General features: G+C 57.1%; 1 protein-coding gene across 1 annotated transcript in view; it reads right to left on the minus strand.

Moving 5' to 3' along the window:
- The window catches only part of CRISPLD2 (cysteine rich secretory protein LCCL domain containing 2), a 62,878-nt gene extending 45,087 nt beyond the window's left edge, over nucleotides 1-17,791 (minus strand). The window contains exons 1-2 of the mRNA XM_021093723.1: nucleotides 17,636-17,791; nucleotides 2,424-2,735 (exon numbers count right to left, since the gene is read on the minus strand). Coding sequence (XP_020949382.1) covers nucleotides 2,424-2,663 — 240 coding nt within the window. The 5' untranslated portion in view covers nucleotides 2,664-2,735; nucleotides 17,636-17,791. The remainder of the gene's footprint in view (nucleotides 1-2,423; nucleotides 2,736-17,635) is intronic.

The following is an 18,269-nucleotide window of genomic DNA, read 5'->3' on the forward strand; positions in this document are numbered from 1 at the left end:
ACAGCAGCGCAGGATCGGAGCTGCGTCTGCCACCTGCACCACAGCTCACAGCAATGCCAGAGCCTTAACCCACTGAGAGAGGCCAGGGATTGAATCTGCAACCTCACGGTTCCTCGTCGGATTCGTTTGCCCTGCGCCACAACGGGAACTCCCCAGTTTCTTATTTAATTCTCCCAACAAGCCCTTGAGGTATGTTTTACTTCCATTGCCACAGATTTCAAGAACCTTACTATCAAGAGAAGTTAAGTAACTTGGCTAAGGTCACACAGCCAGGAACTGGAACTTTAACAATCTGGCCTCGTCTGGCGTCCAAGGGGGCTCTTCCTGCTCTGCACGCTGTCACCAAGTGCTGGTCCCACTCCACTAAAATAAATACGATCTTCAAATAATAGCAACGGTATGGTTACCTTTTTTTTGGCATATGGAAGTTCCAGGCAAGGGGTTGAATCAGGCCCGTAGCTGCCAGCCTAGGCCACAGCCACAATAATGCCAGATCCCAGCTGCATCTGAGACCTACACCACAGCTCATGGCAACACCGCATCCTTAGCCCACTGAGCGAGGCCAGCGACCATAACCGCATCCTCATGGATACTAGTTGGGTTCATTAACCACTGAGCCACAATGGGAACTCCCACCATTTATTTACTACTTATCACACGTTATCTTATCGACTCCTCCAGACAACTCTACGAGAAGGTCCTTGTATTGTCTCCACTGTGCTGGTCAGGAAATATAAACTCAGAGAGGCTAAGCAGTCTGCTGAAGTCACACAGCTGGCAGCTACCTGAACCCAGGCAGACTGGCTCCAGAGCCTGTCCACTTATGAAACCTCTAAATGGGGTGTCTTAACTCTTTGGAGCTATAAAATCCAATTCTCAGTGCTGAGCCTGTTTCAAAGGAGTGTGGCTGGAAGCCCCAGTGAGCAGAGCTGAGCAGGAAGCCCTGTACCCACTTTCTCAAATGAGTGCCCCTGTCTGGGTGGAACCAGGACGGGCAGCACTGGGCCAAGGATGCTGGGGGAAGGAGGCTGGGCCTTAGACTGCCTCGCCTGCCCCACAGCCTCCTGCTCCAGCCACCCCACCCTGGAGACTGGGCTGCCCCCACAAGCAGGCTATTTAGACCGAAGGACCCAGATTCCAGCTGCAATCCAGAAATATCATGAAATAAACCAATAAGAAAATGCCACAGGCTTCTCACGGACTGTCCAGGGCCTGCCCCTCCTGGCTGCAGATCTATGCTCCTTTGACCTGCATGAATCTCCCAAAAACCACTAGACCAGCGCAGTGAGGAAAAGAGCATAAACCCAGCCCATGCCCTAGAGGAGGCGGGAAGAGCCAGGACCCCAGGCAGGCTGGGGCCCAGGAAGCGTCAGGCCAAGGGAAACACCTGCTCCCTGGTGGGCAGCACGAGGGCCCCGGGGTGGGAAGCGGACAAGCTGTAAGGGGACCAACCCAGAAAGCAATGGGGAAGCCAAAGGATCAGGTCCTGGGGAAGGAGCGGGGAGGCGTCTGCACCCAAAAAAGCTACCTATCCTCTCTCCACCTCAACCCGAAAGAGTCTGCACAGCTGCCCAGGCATCAGCATCTGAAAGGGGGCCCATCTGCCGCTCCTTTGCAATAAACACCTGGACATTTTCACGAGGGAAAAAAACGGTTTCAAAGCCAGTTCCCAGAGGACAGCAGGTTAACAGGCCACCTCGTGCGGGCACAGTGACACCAAGGAGCTCACAGGCACAGGTGGGTCCACCTATGGGGAGGGGGTCCCACAGGGGACGGGGCAGCTGAGTCCAGAGGAAAGAGAGGCTCCGTGGCCCTGGGCCGAGGGCTGCAGGAATGGACAGGGGTGCGGAGGGGATGAGAGCAGGGCTGGGGAGTCAGCTAGACCCAGGCAGGAATCAGCCTCTGCCTCCAGCCTCAGTTTCCCAACCTGTCAAGTGGGGGAGTCACAGCACCCATCTCCCCGGGGCTGGGAGGATGGGGAACAGAGACGTGGGGGCAGAGCTGGGGACGTGCACGGGGGAGTGGGCTGCCCCTCTGGCTCCTGAGCGTGGGCTCCTCCAGATGCCTGGGGACCCCCGCCCCATCCTTCTCTACCTCCTCCTCTCACGGACTCAGCCGCCAGCCCAAGGGAGGGGGTGATGCTAAGATGACACCAACTCTCCAGCCCCGGGGCTGAGCGTCTGTGCCGGGCCTTCGGCACACACCATCCAACTGTCCCGGGGGCCGCGCGCCGTGGGACCGTGGGCGCTGAGGCTCAGACCGGCTAAGGAGGGCCGGGGTCACACAGCGGGGAGCGGGCAGAGCTGGGTCGGCGCGCCACGTCCGAGGCCGCCTCCCCTCGCCGCCAGGAGGGCCCAGGGGAAGAGCCAAGGGTGGGGGGCTGACTACGGGGGTGGGGGGCTGCTGCCGGGGCCCCCGCTCACCATGTGCTCCATGTTGGAGGCCGGTGGGGACACCTGGCCTCGCAGCTTGTTGTGCAGCATAAGGATCTCCTCCTGGTCCACCCGGGGGATGGCCCTCCGCGCCCGGGAGTGGGGCCTGTCCTGCTGGTATTTGCTGAGCAGCTTCTCCAAGTGCGTGACGTTGGGCAGGAAAAAGCCTTGCGCCCCGCAGACCAGCAGCGCCAGCCCCAGGGCCGGGATGCCGTGAAGGACGCAGCGCATGGCTCTAGGCGGCGGCAGCAGGGGCTGGGTGACAGGGCGGCCTCGGGTGGCAGGACCGGGTGCTCACGAGCTCTGAAAGGAAGCAGAGCGGCCATCAGTATCTAACCCGCGAGTGCCGGCAGCGGGCCCGACATCGTTGCTCTCCCCACTTTGCAGACAGAGAGACGGAGGCTCAGGGCAGCGAAACCATCCACGTCCCGAGACAGGAAGCGGTGCGGACGGGAGCTGGAATCAAGCCGGGGGCCTCCCCCAAGGCCAGCTGCCCGAGTCCACACAGGACATCCTGGCTTGGCCGCTCTTGGACCCAACGTCTCTTGGCTCCATCCTTTCTCATTTTGACTCAGTAACTCTACTCATTCAGGACCCCAGGGGCTCTGTGGCCTGAATTAAGTTCCATCCCCTGCCCCCAAAGAGACCGATAAAGTCATTTCATGTGACCAAAGGATGTGCCGTGAGCCGACGTGAGGGCACACCTGCCAGTCCCTGCCACATAAGGCTCAGCTGCCGACATGGCTGTCAGGCGTCCCCAGGCCCATCACTGCACGGGGCCCCTCCCATCACAGCCCTTCCACAGGGCGCTGGCCGCGTAACCATCACACACTGAGACACAGCCTCCCAGAACCCACCCAGGGGCCCAGCCACATGCTCTGCCAAGAGAATCCGCAGAGAAAGCGGCAGCCGAAAAGACCCAAAGGTGCCTGAGTATCCCACCCTCACCCCGTCCCTGCCTGGCAAGCCCACCAACCAGCCTGGCAGGTGGCCTGCCCTGGTCAGCTTCTGTCTGACCAGGAGCCCACGACAGGCTCTGCCGGATGCACCCTGCTGGTTCCTAAGTTAGCGGCTCTTGGGGGTAACTAGTGACCATCAGCACAGCAGCGGGGCCAAGGGGACAGAAGAGGGCGGCTGGCACCCCGGCACCTTTGAGGTCTTTCATGGACCTGAGCTTCCCAGGGGGTGTTTCTGGAACCCTAACCCTGGCACGGGCCAGGGGGGGGCCGAGGCGCGCAGCCTTGTGGTCACGTCAGCTGGGAATCACTGGTCTCAGAGGGACACGGTGCCAAGTGCAGGGACTGCCTCACCTTCCAACCCTCCCAGGATCTTGATGGGCCATTGCCTTTGGGCTACGAGCCCTTCTCCCAAATAAGGCCTCCTGCTGACCTTTCCTCCAGGGCATGCATGGCAGGAAAAGCTGCCTTAGTCTTGGAAAACACTTACTAATTTTAAAATTCCACGATCTGGAGTTAATTTATTAGGTGAAATTCTGCTGTGCCTTGTGCTCCTTTCAAGAACCCTTTCTGCACACGCACATGTGCCAGTCACATCATTTCCAAGCCTCACGACAACCCAGGAGATGGGCCTAGCGACAGTCCCGTTTTACAGATGAGGAAGCTGGCCTGAGAGCGGGGACCCCAAGGCCACTCTGCTGCTACGGCTTGAACCCCAGGGATCTCCCATCACACTATCCTGCCTCCTCTCTCCCTGTGGTCCATGGGTGTCACCTCCACTAACGATCACAAAGCAATGTCTTCCTCCTGGCCCTCCGCCTGGTCCAAGAAAACAAGGCAGGGCCTGTCCGTCCACCATCTCGCCTCTGCTTTGCCTCCAAGAAGAGTCGGTCGGTCACTCATCAACCTTTATCGAGCACCAATTTTTTTTGGCCGCACCCACAGTATGCAGACGAACTGAGGCCAGGGATCAACCCGTGTCACAGCTGTGATCTGAGCCAGAGGAGTGACAGTGCCAGATCCTTAACCCACTGAGCCACCAGCGAACTCTGCCGGGCACCTATTCTGTGCTAGACGCTGCACGAAGACGAAGAAGATGCGGTCCCTGGCCTCGAGGAGCTCCCAATTGCACTGGAGAGACGGGTGAAGAAAATACAGCCCCCACCCAGCAGGAGAGGCCTGACTTAGCGCAGCAAGTTGGAGCAAGGGGCTCAGAAACCCACCCAGAATCCCTGGGAGGCTCAGAACTTTGAGAAGCCTCCACTGTTCTTAAGCCACATTAGCGACAACCAGATGTGCACTCGGTCGAATTGGCTGGGGCTGCAAGGTGGCAGCTGGAGGAGGACACCCTCAGAGGCAGGCTCCCGGGCATCCCGGGGGTGAGGGGGTGGGGGGCGGAGCCGAGGAGCCATGGGAACGAGGCAGTTCCCATCACCAACCCTGGAAACTCTCCAGGGACCTGACCAAGCCCTTGCCTCAGATAAAAATAATCCCCATCCAGGGGGAGCCTGGCTCTCTGAAGCGGGTGAGATGTGGGCCCCGTGCCGAGGAGTTCCCCTTGGGGCAGAGCCCCAGGGACATACAGAGGACTTCTGTGTGCGCACTGGCCCCATGGGAACCAAGCCAATGCCTCGGAAGCTCTTGGCCCGCTTCTCCCTGCGTTAGTCACACCACCATATATGACCATGTCCCAGCTGCAGAGCCCAGGCTGAACGAGATGCCAAGAGGCGCTGACGTGGGCGAAGACCTGGGACGAAGTGGGGGGCAGGACTGACATCACAGCGCCCCCCGCCCCAGGCGTCTCGGCAGCACTCGATTTGCTTTATTCTACATTTAAGCATCCTGAGGGGCAGGCTACACCTAAAGCCAAGAAACATGAGTTGCTTTTATGACTCAACTAGACCAAAACCTGGGTTCGGTATAAATCACTGGCAGGCACAATTCAAATCACTCTCGGTAGGGGGACAGATAAATGAACTGTGGGGCAGTTGGGTGGAATATTACACAGCAGGTAAAAGGACAGGCCAGAGCTCTGTGAGTGTCAGTAGAAACTAAGCTCAAATACAAGTTGGGCTAAAAAAGCACTTTGTAAAAATATCACACTAATGGTTCTCTTTTTGTAAATTTTAAAGCATATTGTGTAGAGTCTATGGAGATTATGTATGTACACATGTGTGTATATATCATATACACATGCTTTAGAGATGTATGTTCACCTCTGCATATGGTGTGCGCGTGTGTGTGCGCATGTGCACGGGCACGTTTGTACAGTAAAACCGGGACTGGTCAGACCAAGTTCATGGTGGCGGATGACTCGGGGTGGAGGCAATGGGACTGGGAAGGAGAATGTGAAGGAACTTGTCTTTAACATCGTGTTTCTACTCAAAAATCTCAAGTGAATACAGGCGAGTGTAAGCTCTGTCCACGTGAGGCGGACACGCTGAGCTGGCAGGAGCCGTGGCCCAGCGACCAAAGGAGTGTGTCCTTGGGGGCTGACCCCAGTGGGGCGCGCCTGCTCTCCTTTGCACGTCTCTATTTTAATGGTTTTAAATAATAATGAGTAAAAGAGGGTGTTCCCGTCGTGGCTCAATGAATCTGACTAGTGTCCATGAGGACGCAGGTTCGATCCCTGGTCTCCCTCAGTGGGTTAAGGATCCGGCGTTGCCGCGAGCTGTGGGGTAGGTCCCAGACGCCTCTCGGATCTGGTGTTACTGCGGCTGTAGCACAGGCAGGCAGCCGTAGCTCTGATTCGACCCCGAGCCTGGGAACCTCCACATGCTGCAGTGCGGCCCTAGAAAGAATGAAGAGTAAAACAGGTTAAAACTCAGAAGCATGAAAGGACAATGAAACCACTGCTGCTTCAAAGTGCACCCTCCACCCACCCAGGTGTCTTCTCCTGAACAAGAGCAGCCTTCGTTCAAAAGGCTCCAGGGGCTGGGACCAGCGGAAACAGGCCCTGGTCCCCCCAGTCACACAGTGACTCTTAAGGAGAAGGTACCAGTGTGTCACCCCCAGAGAGTGACACCTTCACATCGTGGCGATGTGTCATCAAGACACGCCCTGTCATCGCGCTCGGCACCCACCCAGTCTCCATCCCCTGAGGATCCCTTGACTCAGATACACCTCCTGCTCGGGCCGAGCGCCCTCTGGTACCTGGACAGGGAGGCCCGCGCGCCTCCGCTCTGCATTGTGCCCCCACGTCTCCCAGGGTTGCCAAAGGCAAGCCTAGCCCTTCTCGACTCTGTCCCCGGCCCCTTACACCGAGTAAAGCACCCGTGGGGATGGCTGCACAATTTACTAGGACGATGTCTGGGAGACGTCTCTCCTTGGCCACAGTTGCCAAACCCAGCCCCCGGGGACACAGAGAAAAGACAGTGGTGCCAGGGTCCCAGGAGAACAGACCAGGGAGGCGGGGAGGGGACCAGCAAAGCTTTCAAGCTCCAGGGCCAACAGCGAGACCCAACCTGGAGTCACATTCCCATGGCAGCACTGCAGCTTTCAGATGCATGTGGACTCTGGCTATCTTCCATCCCATTTTCCAGACAACACAACTGAGCCCGGGAGGATGGAGGGCTGGTCTGAGGTCGAATGGAGACTTGAAATCCAGCTTTCTGGAAGCACGGCCGTCACTCCTCCACCCCCCAGGGCTCCAGGGACACTCGGGGCGTCAGCAGCCCCGTGGGCTCCCGAACCCACCTGGGGTCTCTTTGAAGGCTATCCCCTGGGCCACACTGCCCCAAGTTCAACTCTCAGGAGGGAGGGCAGGAGAACGTAGTTTAAGTCCGATGCGTCACCCGCCCGGGTTGCCTTCGTCTGTGTTTGGGAAAGTCTGCCAGAAAGATGAATCTGAGGTGGGAGCCCGCCAGCCGTCAGCTCCGAGGCGTGCCAAGCTCTCTGCTTTTGCACATGCTGTTCCCGCAGCCCAGCCCATGAGCCCAACCTGCCCCTCCCCCGGCCCAGGCCCCGCCGAGGAATTCCTGCTCGTGGGTTAAGACTCAGCTCCAGGGTCACTGCTTAATCACGGCCCCAGACCTGTCGGCCTTGCTCACCCACGGATGGCCAGTGTCTGATCCCCTTGGGAGGGGACCCATACATTCATTCCGTAAATATTTATTGAACACTGTTGGCGCCTCGGTGGTGAACAAGACCGACAGGTCTGCAGGCGTGATTCAGCTCCTGGAAGCTTCCAGAACACAGTGACCCTCTGGCTGCGTCATCCCCGAGCTTCCATCTGCCTGCGGGGGAGGGGGCGGGCTGGGGGCGAGAGAGGAGCCGGGGGCTGAGGGATGAACCCGAGCAGCAACAGGAGCGGCAACAGATGACAGGGCTCACGGCGCACCCCACAGCTAAGCGGCTAATCGCGCCCGCTGTTCAAATGACGGTGATGGTGTTAAGTGCTCTGGAAGCAGTAATGCTTCTGGAAGCCTGGAATTGATAGCGGGGAAGGCAGTGAAGACGGCTAATCTCCCTACACCACATTATTTCCAAGCCCCACCTCTGCTTTGAGATGGAATCTGATGTTTAAAAATCCCATGACACGTCTAATGTGCAGGGGGCGGGGGCAGCATGCGAAACAAAAGCCCTGTCCTAACACTGAAATATACTTCAGCTCACCTCGGCCCCTTTTTCTCAACTTCCTGGGGAAGTGGGTTCTGGGACGTCACAGGCGGGGTCTGCAGCCTGAATGTGACCATCTGGCCAGGAACCAGATTCAGGCTGACAAGAGTCACCCAGTGCAGCGACCAGGGCTGCTCGAGGCTCTGTCTCCTTCCAGGGCTCAGCTCGGCTGAGTTAATTGGCTCTGGGGTCCAAGGACTCACCAGCCTGCCTCTCGCCTGCTCACACCAGCCGCCTGGCCAGCTAGACTTGGTGCCTCTGGAGGGCTGGAACCAGTGACCATGGGTAAACAGTTAACAACCGGTGCTCAAGAAGCCCCCAAATACCCACCCTGATTTGTAGCGTCTGCCAATCCCCTTGGTATAAATATTCCCACCGTGGCAATTTCAAGCCACCAGCATGGGCTGGCTGCGTGTGGAGTTTCTGGAAAGAACTTCCAGTAACACACCAAGGTGTACTTTTCCCATCATAGGCACAGAATAGACACCAGCCACCCCAAGAGCAGAGAGAATATAAAGTGTAGTAAAAAAAAAAAAAAAAAAAAAAAAGGATGTGCTAAGTTTTGAGTATTTATTACCACCTTCTTCTTCTTTTTTTTTTGGCGTTTTAGGGCCACGTCCTTGGCATATGGAGGTTCCCAGGCTGGGGATCTAAATGGAGCTACAGCTGCCAGCCACAGCCACAGCCACGCCAGCCCCGAGCCACGTCTGTGATCTACACCACAGCTCACGGCAACGCCGGATCCTTAGCCCACTGAGCAAGGCCGGGGATCGAACCCACAAGCTCGTCATTCCTAGTTGGATTCGTTTCCACTGCGCCATGATGGGAACGCCTACGTTCATTTTAAACACAACTTATTTCACTGTAAGTTTATATAACGTTTCATGATGGCTGTCGCCACAGGAAACCATGCTCACTTCACAACTTGTAAGGGAAAAGGATCCAGGAAAGAAAACGTGTCTGTGTAGACGTGAGTCATTCTGCTGTACCCCTCAAACTAACACAACATCGTAAATCATGTGTACTTCCAAACAACAACCACAACAACAAAACAGTTGTGTTTAACTGGTCCACAACTTTTCTAAAAATTTAACTATCGGCTTGCATGAGCTGGCGTGAGCCAGCCCCAGCCCGCCACTGGGTGGCCCTGTGTCTTGTGCATCCAACCTGATACCTCGGCAGGTATTAACTGCCCGGCGAGATTTTATCACCGGTAACCCAGCCAAGCCTCGGTGAGTGGGCTCGGAAGCAGCAGGCGTGGTTCCGGGCCCTCTCCTGGCAGCATCTCACGTTTCATCCTCCCTGCAAGACGGACGGTGTCTGCAAGCCTGATCCCAATTTTACAGATGAGGAAACTCAGGCTTAAATCAAACAGCAACTTGCTCGCAGCCACACGAGATGCCTGAGGACGATGCCAAGGAGGCCGCCACACTGCCTGCTTCCTTACTCAGCCCAGTTCTACTTGCACCCCCTTGACAGCCGGGCTCCCTCAGCGAGGGACCCCGCAGCTCACCCCCAAGGCAGCTCACCCCCAAGGCGGGAGCGCCCCGGGCTCTGCTCTTCCTCAGAAGTGCAAAAGAACTCAGCATGTGAGCGAGGCCAAAGGCAGAGCAGAGGCAGACCCACAAACCACCCAGCAATTCCAGGAATGAAGTGAGGGCTGGGAGGAGGCGGGGGACACCCCGGCCTGTCTCCAGCAGATCCCAGGACTGAGAAGAGCGGCTGGGTAAGTACCAGACATCCCATAGCGGGGGCGGGGGGGGGGGTTCTCCTGCCTCCACTGGATCCCGTCTGTCCTCCTTAAAGCCTTCTCGACAGGACAGCGGAGGAAATAGGCCCTTTTCTTCACTGCCAATGACTTTGCCCCCACCCCACAAGGCCAGACACCAGGCTTAACAAAAATGCCACCTCCATGGGCACCTTCTTTCCCCCTGTCCTTCTGAGTTACACAGGACAACGCCAGCATGCTTAACCGAACTCGTGCAATATTCGAAACCCACTCAGGTTTTTACATACTATGCCCAGAATATACACAAGTTTGAACAGAAAGAAAAAAGTCATTCAACAAACATTTTCTTCATCTATTCTGCGCAAAAAAAAAAAAAAACCCACAAAAAACCCACAAAACTAAAAACCAGGTTTGTGGAACTCCTGTCGTGGCTCAGTGGTTAATGAACGCGACTATCATCCATGAGGTTGCGGATTCGATCCCTGGCCTTGCTCAGTGGGTAAAGGATCTGGCGTTGCCGTGAGCTGCGGTGGAGGTCGAAGACGTGGCTGTGGTGTAGGCCGGTGGCTACAGCTCTGATTCGACGGCTAGCCTGGGGGCTTCCATATGCCGCAGGTGCGGCCCTAAAAAAAAAAGAAGGAAAAAAATGCAAGCCACGTTAATACACAAGAGAAGCCACTTCAGGGTGACTGGGTAATAAACGGATACAGTCTTCAGTGGCCAGTGCCTAGCCCCGGGGCCCCCTGGACCTTCTTGCAGAGGGTGGATGGCTCCTTGGGAACAAAGCTCCCAGCAAAGCTTTGGATAAACAGCAGGAAACCTCCACCGCCACAGGACCAGAAACCCAGGCCTCCCGGCAGGAGCGTAAACAGTGTGGACCCCGGGTCAGCCCCCGTCTGAATCCTGACTCCAGGCATCTCGGAGCCTCCAGTTCCTCACGGGGCAAAACAAAGCCCTGAATCTCTCCCGGGGCTGGGAGAGGATTCAAACATATGGAGACGGTGGTTGTCAAGAGCCCAGCGGCAGAGGCCCGCCGTCCTCCGCTGTGTGAGGCCTGTCTCCGGCCGACCTCCTCGCGGTGCCGACCTCCTCGCGGTGAATCCAGGCAGCCCGGGTCATCTCTGCCCTGGGCCATGGAGCTGGCAGCACCTGGGCCAGCCTCCGGCCTGAAATGCATGATTCACGGATATTGGCTGGTACCTGCAAGCTTGAGTCACAGCCTGGAACCCAGCTCAGAGATGCCCAGCTCCGATTCTATAGTAACAGGTTATGGAATGAATCTGCTCCTTCGCGGGTGAAAATCCCCGGGCAAATCCTCAGGTGGCCATGGAGTCCTTGGGATACGAGAGTGAACAGTCTGTCTGTCCCTGGGGGTCGGGGGGGACATCAGTGGACAGACAGGCCGGGGCTGGAGGAGGACAGCGCCGGGAAATAGGCACTGAGGTTGGGCAGAGGGAGAGGCAGCCAGAACCACACGGACGGAGGCTCAGAGGTGGTCACTGTCGTGGCCTGACCAAGGACAGGCACAGGCCCAGTGGGGTCACAGAGGCTGGCAGGGCCAGGTGCCCAGGGGCCTTGACGGCTAAGACAGGAGTCTTGATTTTGCTCTGAATGCTAAGGGGGGGTATGTGTGCGTGTGTGTGCATGTGTGCGTGTGCGTGGGTGTGTAATGAGGGAGGGATGAAGCCTATGGTGACAGGTCTGTTCTATTCTGCGAGGGCCTGGCAGATGCAGTACCGCGGACAAAGCTCATGGACACAATGTGAAACCAACGTAGCCAGACCGCAGTGATGAGACACGCCTGGTTCCCTTCGCATGAAGTTCAAAACCAGGCAAAACCAACCGAGGCCATCGGAAGTCCACAAACGGGTATCCTCGGGGGTGGGGCATCAGGAGGGGCCCCAGGGGATATGGCCACACGCTGCAGCTCTGGGGCCACAGCTCGCGAGGGAGCCCTGGGAGAAAACTCGTCCCCCAGCGCACGAATGCCTGTGCATCCCTCTTAGCACATCGAACCTGAGTAAAAGCTGAAGGGAAAAGTTAAAGGGGGAGTTCCCATTGTGGCTCAGCGGGTTAAGAACCCACTAGGATCCATGGGGATGCGGGTTCGATCCCTAGCCCTGCTCAGGGGATTAAGGATCTAGTGTTGCCGTGAGCTGCGGTGTAGGTTGCAGATGTGGCTCGGATCCTGAGTGGCTGTGGCTGTGGTGGAGGCCGGCAGCTGCAGCTCTGATTCAACCCCTTGCCCGGGAACCTCCATATGCCGCGGGTGCGGCCCTAAAAAAGAAAAAATAAAATTTTTTAATTAAAAGAGGGGGAAAAACAGAAAGCAGCTCTGGCTTCTTTTGGAAGAAGGGCTCCAGAGAAGCAGGACCGCATCGTGCAAGAGAACGCCTCCAGGGTCCGGTCACCGACAGCCCCTCGAAGCGCACTTGAAGGTGCCAGAGGCCAGACAGAGGCCCGCCCGGCCGGGGCCCCGACCTGGGCCAGCCCTGGACTCTCCCGGCCGGGGCCCGGTTCATCCCCGGGCTGAGAGGGCACTTTGTCCACAGCGAGGCCGAAGCTGAAAATATCTTAAGGTCTGTGAAGCGCAGTGTTTTTAAAGCAGCGGTGCCTCCCGCCGTGAGAACAGACGGGCTGTGTTGGGAGCCGGTTTGGGGTGGGAGAGACCCAGCAGACAGGTACGTACGTACACACACACACACACACACACACACACACAGATTTTAAATGCTGGGGTGGGGGGGATGACCTGTTCTTTCAGAAGAGGCGCACTGTGTGCTGGAGGAAGATGCTGGAAGCGTCAGGACACTTGCTCACGCCCCAGAGCAACGGGTGCCAACCAGTGGAGCCTCTTCCGGAAGAAAGCCCCACGGACACGCCAAGAACTCGTTCCCAGGGGCCCCGGCTCTGGACGCAAGAGGTCATTCTGGCTCCCAAGCCACTCACTCCATCCTCACCACGTGACCTCTTCCTGGTCACACCAGGCCTCGTAAACAGAACATTCCACCCCCCTCGGCCAGCCCCTCCCAGCCCGTTCTGGGGCCGGGACCCCGGGCAGGCCTTCTTGGCTTTCTAGGGCGGCAGGTCCCACGCTGCAGCCTGGACCGAGAAAGTGCTGGAAGCTGTGTTAGAACACAGACTGCCGGCCCCACCCCCAAAGCCTCAGGAGGTCTGGGGCAGGGCCTGAAAATCGGCATTTTGGCAAGTTCGCAGGTGCCGCTGCCGGTCCCGGTACCCGCCTTGGGGAACCACCGCTTGGGGTGATCATGGCCTCTTGCAGCGCCTGACACCGCACCTTAGGCCGGTGTTTGCCCAACACCAGCCCTTGGCGCAGCCCCTGCCCAAGCTCTGCCCACCGTTCTACCATCTCCCTGTTCTGGCTCATATTTCGCAGTTTATTTAAGTTGGCTCGCTTTGGGGGTTGAAAGAAAGGCACTTTAAAAGGGGAGCCTTCTGGGATCAGCCTGAGCCAAGAACCTGATTGCTTCTGCCACGAACAAAGGGCAAGAGTGAAATGAAACCCAAAGAGAACAGAACAGAGAGAGGCCACGGGCTTCGCCGGAGAGGAGACTCTGTTGTAATTGGAGGTCAGGGCAGAGGGACACACTGGGCAGGAGGCAGGCCCTGGGACGGTCACCTTGCTGCAACAGAGAGGTGCGGGGACGTCTGCATCGGAGGCCTTTGCCGCTGGCTCAGGGCACAGGCTCAGTCACCTTGGGGACCAGCAGGGACAGGCCCCCTACCCTTTGGGGGACAGTGCGCATCTCACCGTGGTCTGTTCTCAGAGAGCACCCTGTGACTCTCCCAGGGCCCGCGGCCCAGGGCGGGAAGCCCACACCCACCACAGCTCACCCCACCTCCGGGGAGACTCATGCCCCCGGAGCCGGAGCCGACGCCCTCCAGCCAGCCAGCCAGCCACTCGGAGCTTCTCGTCATTCTCCGGGCGCCAGGCCTCTCCCCACCTCTGGCCTTTGACCCCCACATCCCCCCGCATGGCACACCCTCCCCCAGGTCCCACCCACCCACCGGCCCCTTTCCGTCCACAGAGCGCCACCTCTTGGCTCTAAAAGGACTTCTAGGCCCTTATCAGTCAGACTCAACAGTTGCCAGCTGGATACCGGTCCTCATTCCTAGAGAGACCCAAGATTCTTCTCCAACCTGAAAGAACTTCGGGGCAGGGTCAATTCTGGGACCACGGAACGCTAAACGAAGCGGCGGCTCCGCTCGGTTTCCTTCAGGGGCTTTACCATTCGGCACTCACAGTGGGACACGATCCAGAACCTTGGATTGAAAATGTGGGGTTTCATAATTTATGATATTTTTTGAAATGACGGCCCCAAAAGTTGCACAATCCTCATTAGGACTGTTCCTCTTCCCCGGAATCTGTGGTTTTCGTCTAAGCTGATGCAGCACTGGAGACAATCAGAGGAGATAAATCTCTGCTCGGGCTGGACCACGAGAAACTATCTGTCCTCACAGCCTTGGAGCGGCGGGGGGGGGGAAATCTGTCAGCGAGTACCCCAAATCACACAGCCTGGGGTACAAGGCAGGACGCCCCCCAGGGCATCATGCCCAGCAGGATCCTCTGCCAATTGCTCTCCCAGGGGAGCTGTCGACACCTCCCCCCAACACCCAGATGCCGGATCTCCCTGCACCCACAGCAGAGGCCTCGACAGAAGAAGATCTCAGCGGACGCTTCTTTAAGAGGAAAAAAAGGACGCGTGTTCCCTAATAAGATAAAAATTACGTTCCCATGTGCTCCAGCTCTTTCCCTCCCAGGGGTAGACCCAACGCAGCTGAAAGCAGGTGTTCAAACAGACGTGGATGCAGATGTTAATAGCAGCATTATGCCAAGAGCCAAAAGGTGGAAATGGACTCAACTTCCATCGTTGGAAAAGTGGATAAATGTAAGATGCTCTAGCCACACAACGGAATAGTATTCAGCCATAAAAAGAGATGGAGCGTGACACAACTGCGACATGAAGGAAGCTGGACAACTTCATGCTCAGTGAGAGAAGCCAGACACAAAAAGCCACATACTGTATGATCCCGCTTATGTGAACTCTCCAGAATAAGCACATCCAGAGAGACAGAAAGCAGATGAGTAGATGCCAGGGGCTGGGGAGGACAGGATAGAGAGTGCCTGCTAATAATGGCTGGGGGGGATCCTTGGGGGCTGAAGAAAATGTTCTGGAACTAGACGGGGGCAACAATTGCACAACACTGCCCATGTACTGATGCCGCTGAACCGTGCACTTTAAAATGATAAACCTCGTGTTTATGTGTCCTTGACCACAAGAGGGAAAAAATAAATAAAAAAGGGCCCGGCTGGCCCGTCCCACCACCGCCGGCTCTGCCTGGTCTCCCTGTTCCAGAACGGAGCGCCTCTGTTTGGGACTTTACGAGGGGCTCCAGATGCCCCATCCCGGGAAGACCTCAGCTCAGTGACTTGAAGATGGAGTGAAATGACGCCTGCGTCATATTTCCCTTCCTTGACAAGCCATCAGCCCCTGTGAGTGATGCTGGGTTGCACATCTGGGACTGATCAAAAACCAGTGAGTCTGCAAAAAAGGGGGGAAAAACCCTCCTAGGTCGGGAGTAAGCAGACACAGAGGCACCTCCCGTACACAGTGAATTACTCTGGTGACAGAGGAAAGAAAAGTTCCAGCTTCCACAAGGCCAACGAGGTCAGCCTTTGGGGGTCCTGCCTTTAAAAGTCCGTTTTCAAATGCAACCTACCAAAAACCCAGACACCCCACAGGCGGGACATCTGACAGAGGGTGAAGTGTGGGGGCTTTCAGAGGCCTCATGCTCTTCTGCCCAGGCTCCGGCCCCTCTCCCACTGAGCCAGCTCTCCTTTCCAATCCAGAGGCGCGACTGTGGGAGCTGGCATTGGTCTGGGGTCCCGGCATCCGTGTATCCGCCCCCGCTCCAGGCTCACCCCAGACCAGAGCCAGGGATTCAGACCCCACAGGGCAGAAGCCTTGCTTAGCAGCGAGCTCTGGGCTGACAGTCGTGTGGCCATTGGACCAGCATCTTCCTCCAGAATCTGGGTGGGGCTCGGCCAGGATGCCGGCTCTCCCCACTCTGGTTGTGTCATGCAGGGTACATGCCTTAACCACTCTGAGTCTCAATGTCTCCTTGTAAAAAGAAGGACAGTCCAGTGCCCAGCTCACAAAGAAGCCAGCGGGATAGGTCATCCGTGTAAAATCCCGGGCATGGCTGGCCCACAGGAAGTGCCAGATAAGTGTCAGCTGCTGGTAGGATTATAAATGCTAGCATTATTCTTCCTCTCTTACTTTTTAAGAGACTGTAAAAATCAAAATCACTCTTTTTCTTCTGCCCCGGGATGTATTGTCAGCTCTGCTGACTGCTGTGTTACCAGGAGCCTCTCCCAAACCAGACAATTCCTTGTTGGAGGTCAGGTTCCCTGGTGAAATTGGCAGGTGGGTAGAGAAGGAGACAGGACCCAGACACTAAGTATGTAGGTTAAGGGCTAACAGACAGCTCTGGGGTGACAACATCACCTGCCAGCTAGGGGACCTTGGGCAAGCACTTGACCTCTTTGAGCCTCAGTTCCCTCATCTGTGAAATGAAGATCAAGGGGCCTACAGCCCAGGTGTGATGCAGGTAAAGGTGGTGGCACGGGGCCTCTTAGCTAGCACGCCAGAAACACAGCTCCCACACCTGCTCCTTTCCCCACAAGGGAACAGCCGGATCGGGGCAGAAACAGAAAAACGGGGGCATGAACCCCAAAGAGCTCTGGGGGTCCTCTTCTTGGTCTCTTTGGGGATGGAGCCATGGCCTTCACCTCGTCCTTCACATCCTGGTCTCTCACTCATCAGGCTCCAGGCCCTGGATGCCCTGACCTGGCTGGGGAAGGCAGGCGCCCCCTGTTCTGCCACGGCAGGAGCCCAAAGGCTCAAGGTAGAAACTCACAAGCCCACTCTTGGTTGGAATATGAGCTGGGTATTTGCCAGACTCCCAGCTGCTTTTCTTGCCCAGAGCAGCATTGCACCTTCTGGCCAAGAGACAGGCAATTCAAATCAGACTTCGAGGAGCAGGCACCAGCTAAGCCCTTCCTGGCTTGTCCACAGCCCAGCCCTTTCAAGGGAGGCTCTGGGTCCGCCCTGCACCAGGGGCTGGTCCCAGCTCTTCTGCCCAGGGCAGCAGATCTCCTAGACCCCAGTGCTGAACCTTCAGCTCCCAGCTATCCCCCCACAAGAAGAAGTCTGTTCAAATACCCACTCTGGCTGAAGACCCAGAAACTCCTGCAGGAACTCTGAAATGCCCTGTGCCGTGACACATCCATGGGGAGTTTTGGAGGCAGAGAGAATTGGGTCCCAGCCTCCAATCTGCCTGGACAACTCAATTCACCTCTCTGACCCTCAGTGTCTCCATCTGAAATGCAGGGAGAGGAAGACTACCTTGCAGGTTTGGGGCAAACACAATTATAAAGGGGCGTGGCCCTGTAAATTACCCCGCAGGATACAGCAGTCCTTAGGTGCCCCCAGTCCTCTGCTCGTGGGTGGAACTTCTTCAAACTCCTGTCATATGCACACCACCAGCTTTGCATTTATTGACGCCCACAGTGTACACAGTAATGCGACAGATGCTAGCGAACTGGACAGGGAAGGCAAGACTACAGAGCCTCCGGGAGCATAAATCTGTAGTCAGACCAGCTTGGAATTCTGGCTCCCTCGCTTCCTACATGTGAGGCGACTTGTCGCTGAGCATCAGTTTCTCAATCTGTGAGAGGGCATCAGAAGAGATGCAGGCGGCGCGCTCAGCTTAGTGTCCACACACAGTAAACCCTAAGAGCATCTGCTCTGGTCACTCAGGCTCCTCAGAGACTGTGGGAGCAGATCGCAACTTGCAGAGAAGAAAGTCACACTTACCTTTGCAGGGCTCCAACCACCACCTCGCGGAGAATCCCGAGTGGAGTTGGCGTCTCCCGCGTGGAGTGGGGGGCAGCGGCAGCGGCAGGGGCGGCGCAGACACAGCGGACAGAGAGGACACCCGGGCTGCCGAGGGATGCAGTGGGTCCTGGCACCCTATGCGCCTCTTCTTGTAGGCTGCCCGGAGCCCGGAGGCCACGCCCCTCCAGTGGCCAGCAGCAGATTGGGCCAGGCTGTCGTAGCCCCGCCCCTGCCCTCCTCCGGCTCCGCCCCTCCCCGCGCTGCCCCAACCCCCACGGGCCCCGCCCCTCCCCGGCTCCCCCGGCTCCGGGAGCCACCCGCGCCTGGAGTCTGGGGGCAAGACAGGGAGGGCAGGACCACCCTCGTCCTAAGAATTCGGCTGGAGAAGAGGACGCGCTCAGTTTCCTCTTTGTGACCATAAAAGTATTGTTTTCACTGAGAGCTTATGATGTACCCAGCGCGGTGCCAAGCGCTTTCCACCAGGAGTTTGCAAATTTACCAAATTCCATTTCTCTACGCCTCAACTGGAAAATGGGAATAAGGCAACGACTTCCCGGGGATTATAGCAAATGAAATCGGGAAGGGCGTGGGCTCCATCAACTATGGTGCAGAA

The sequence above is a fragment of the Sus scrofa genome, chromosome 6 (genome assembly GCF_000003025.6).
Source record: "Sus scrofa isolate TJ Tabasco breed Duroc chromosome 6, Sscrofa11.1, whole genome shotgun sequence".
NCBI classification, from domain to species: domain Eukaryota; kingdom Metazoa; phylum Chordata; class Mammalia; order Artiodactyla; family Suidae; genus Sus; species Sus scrofa.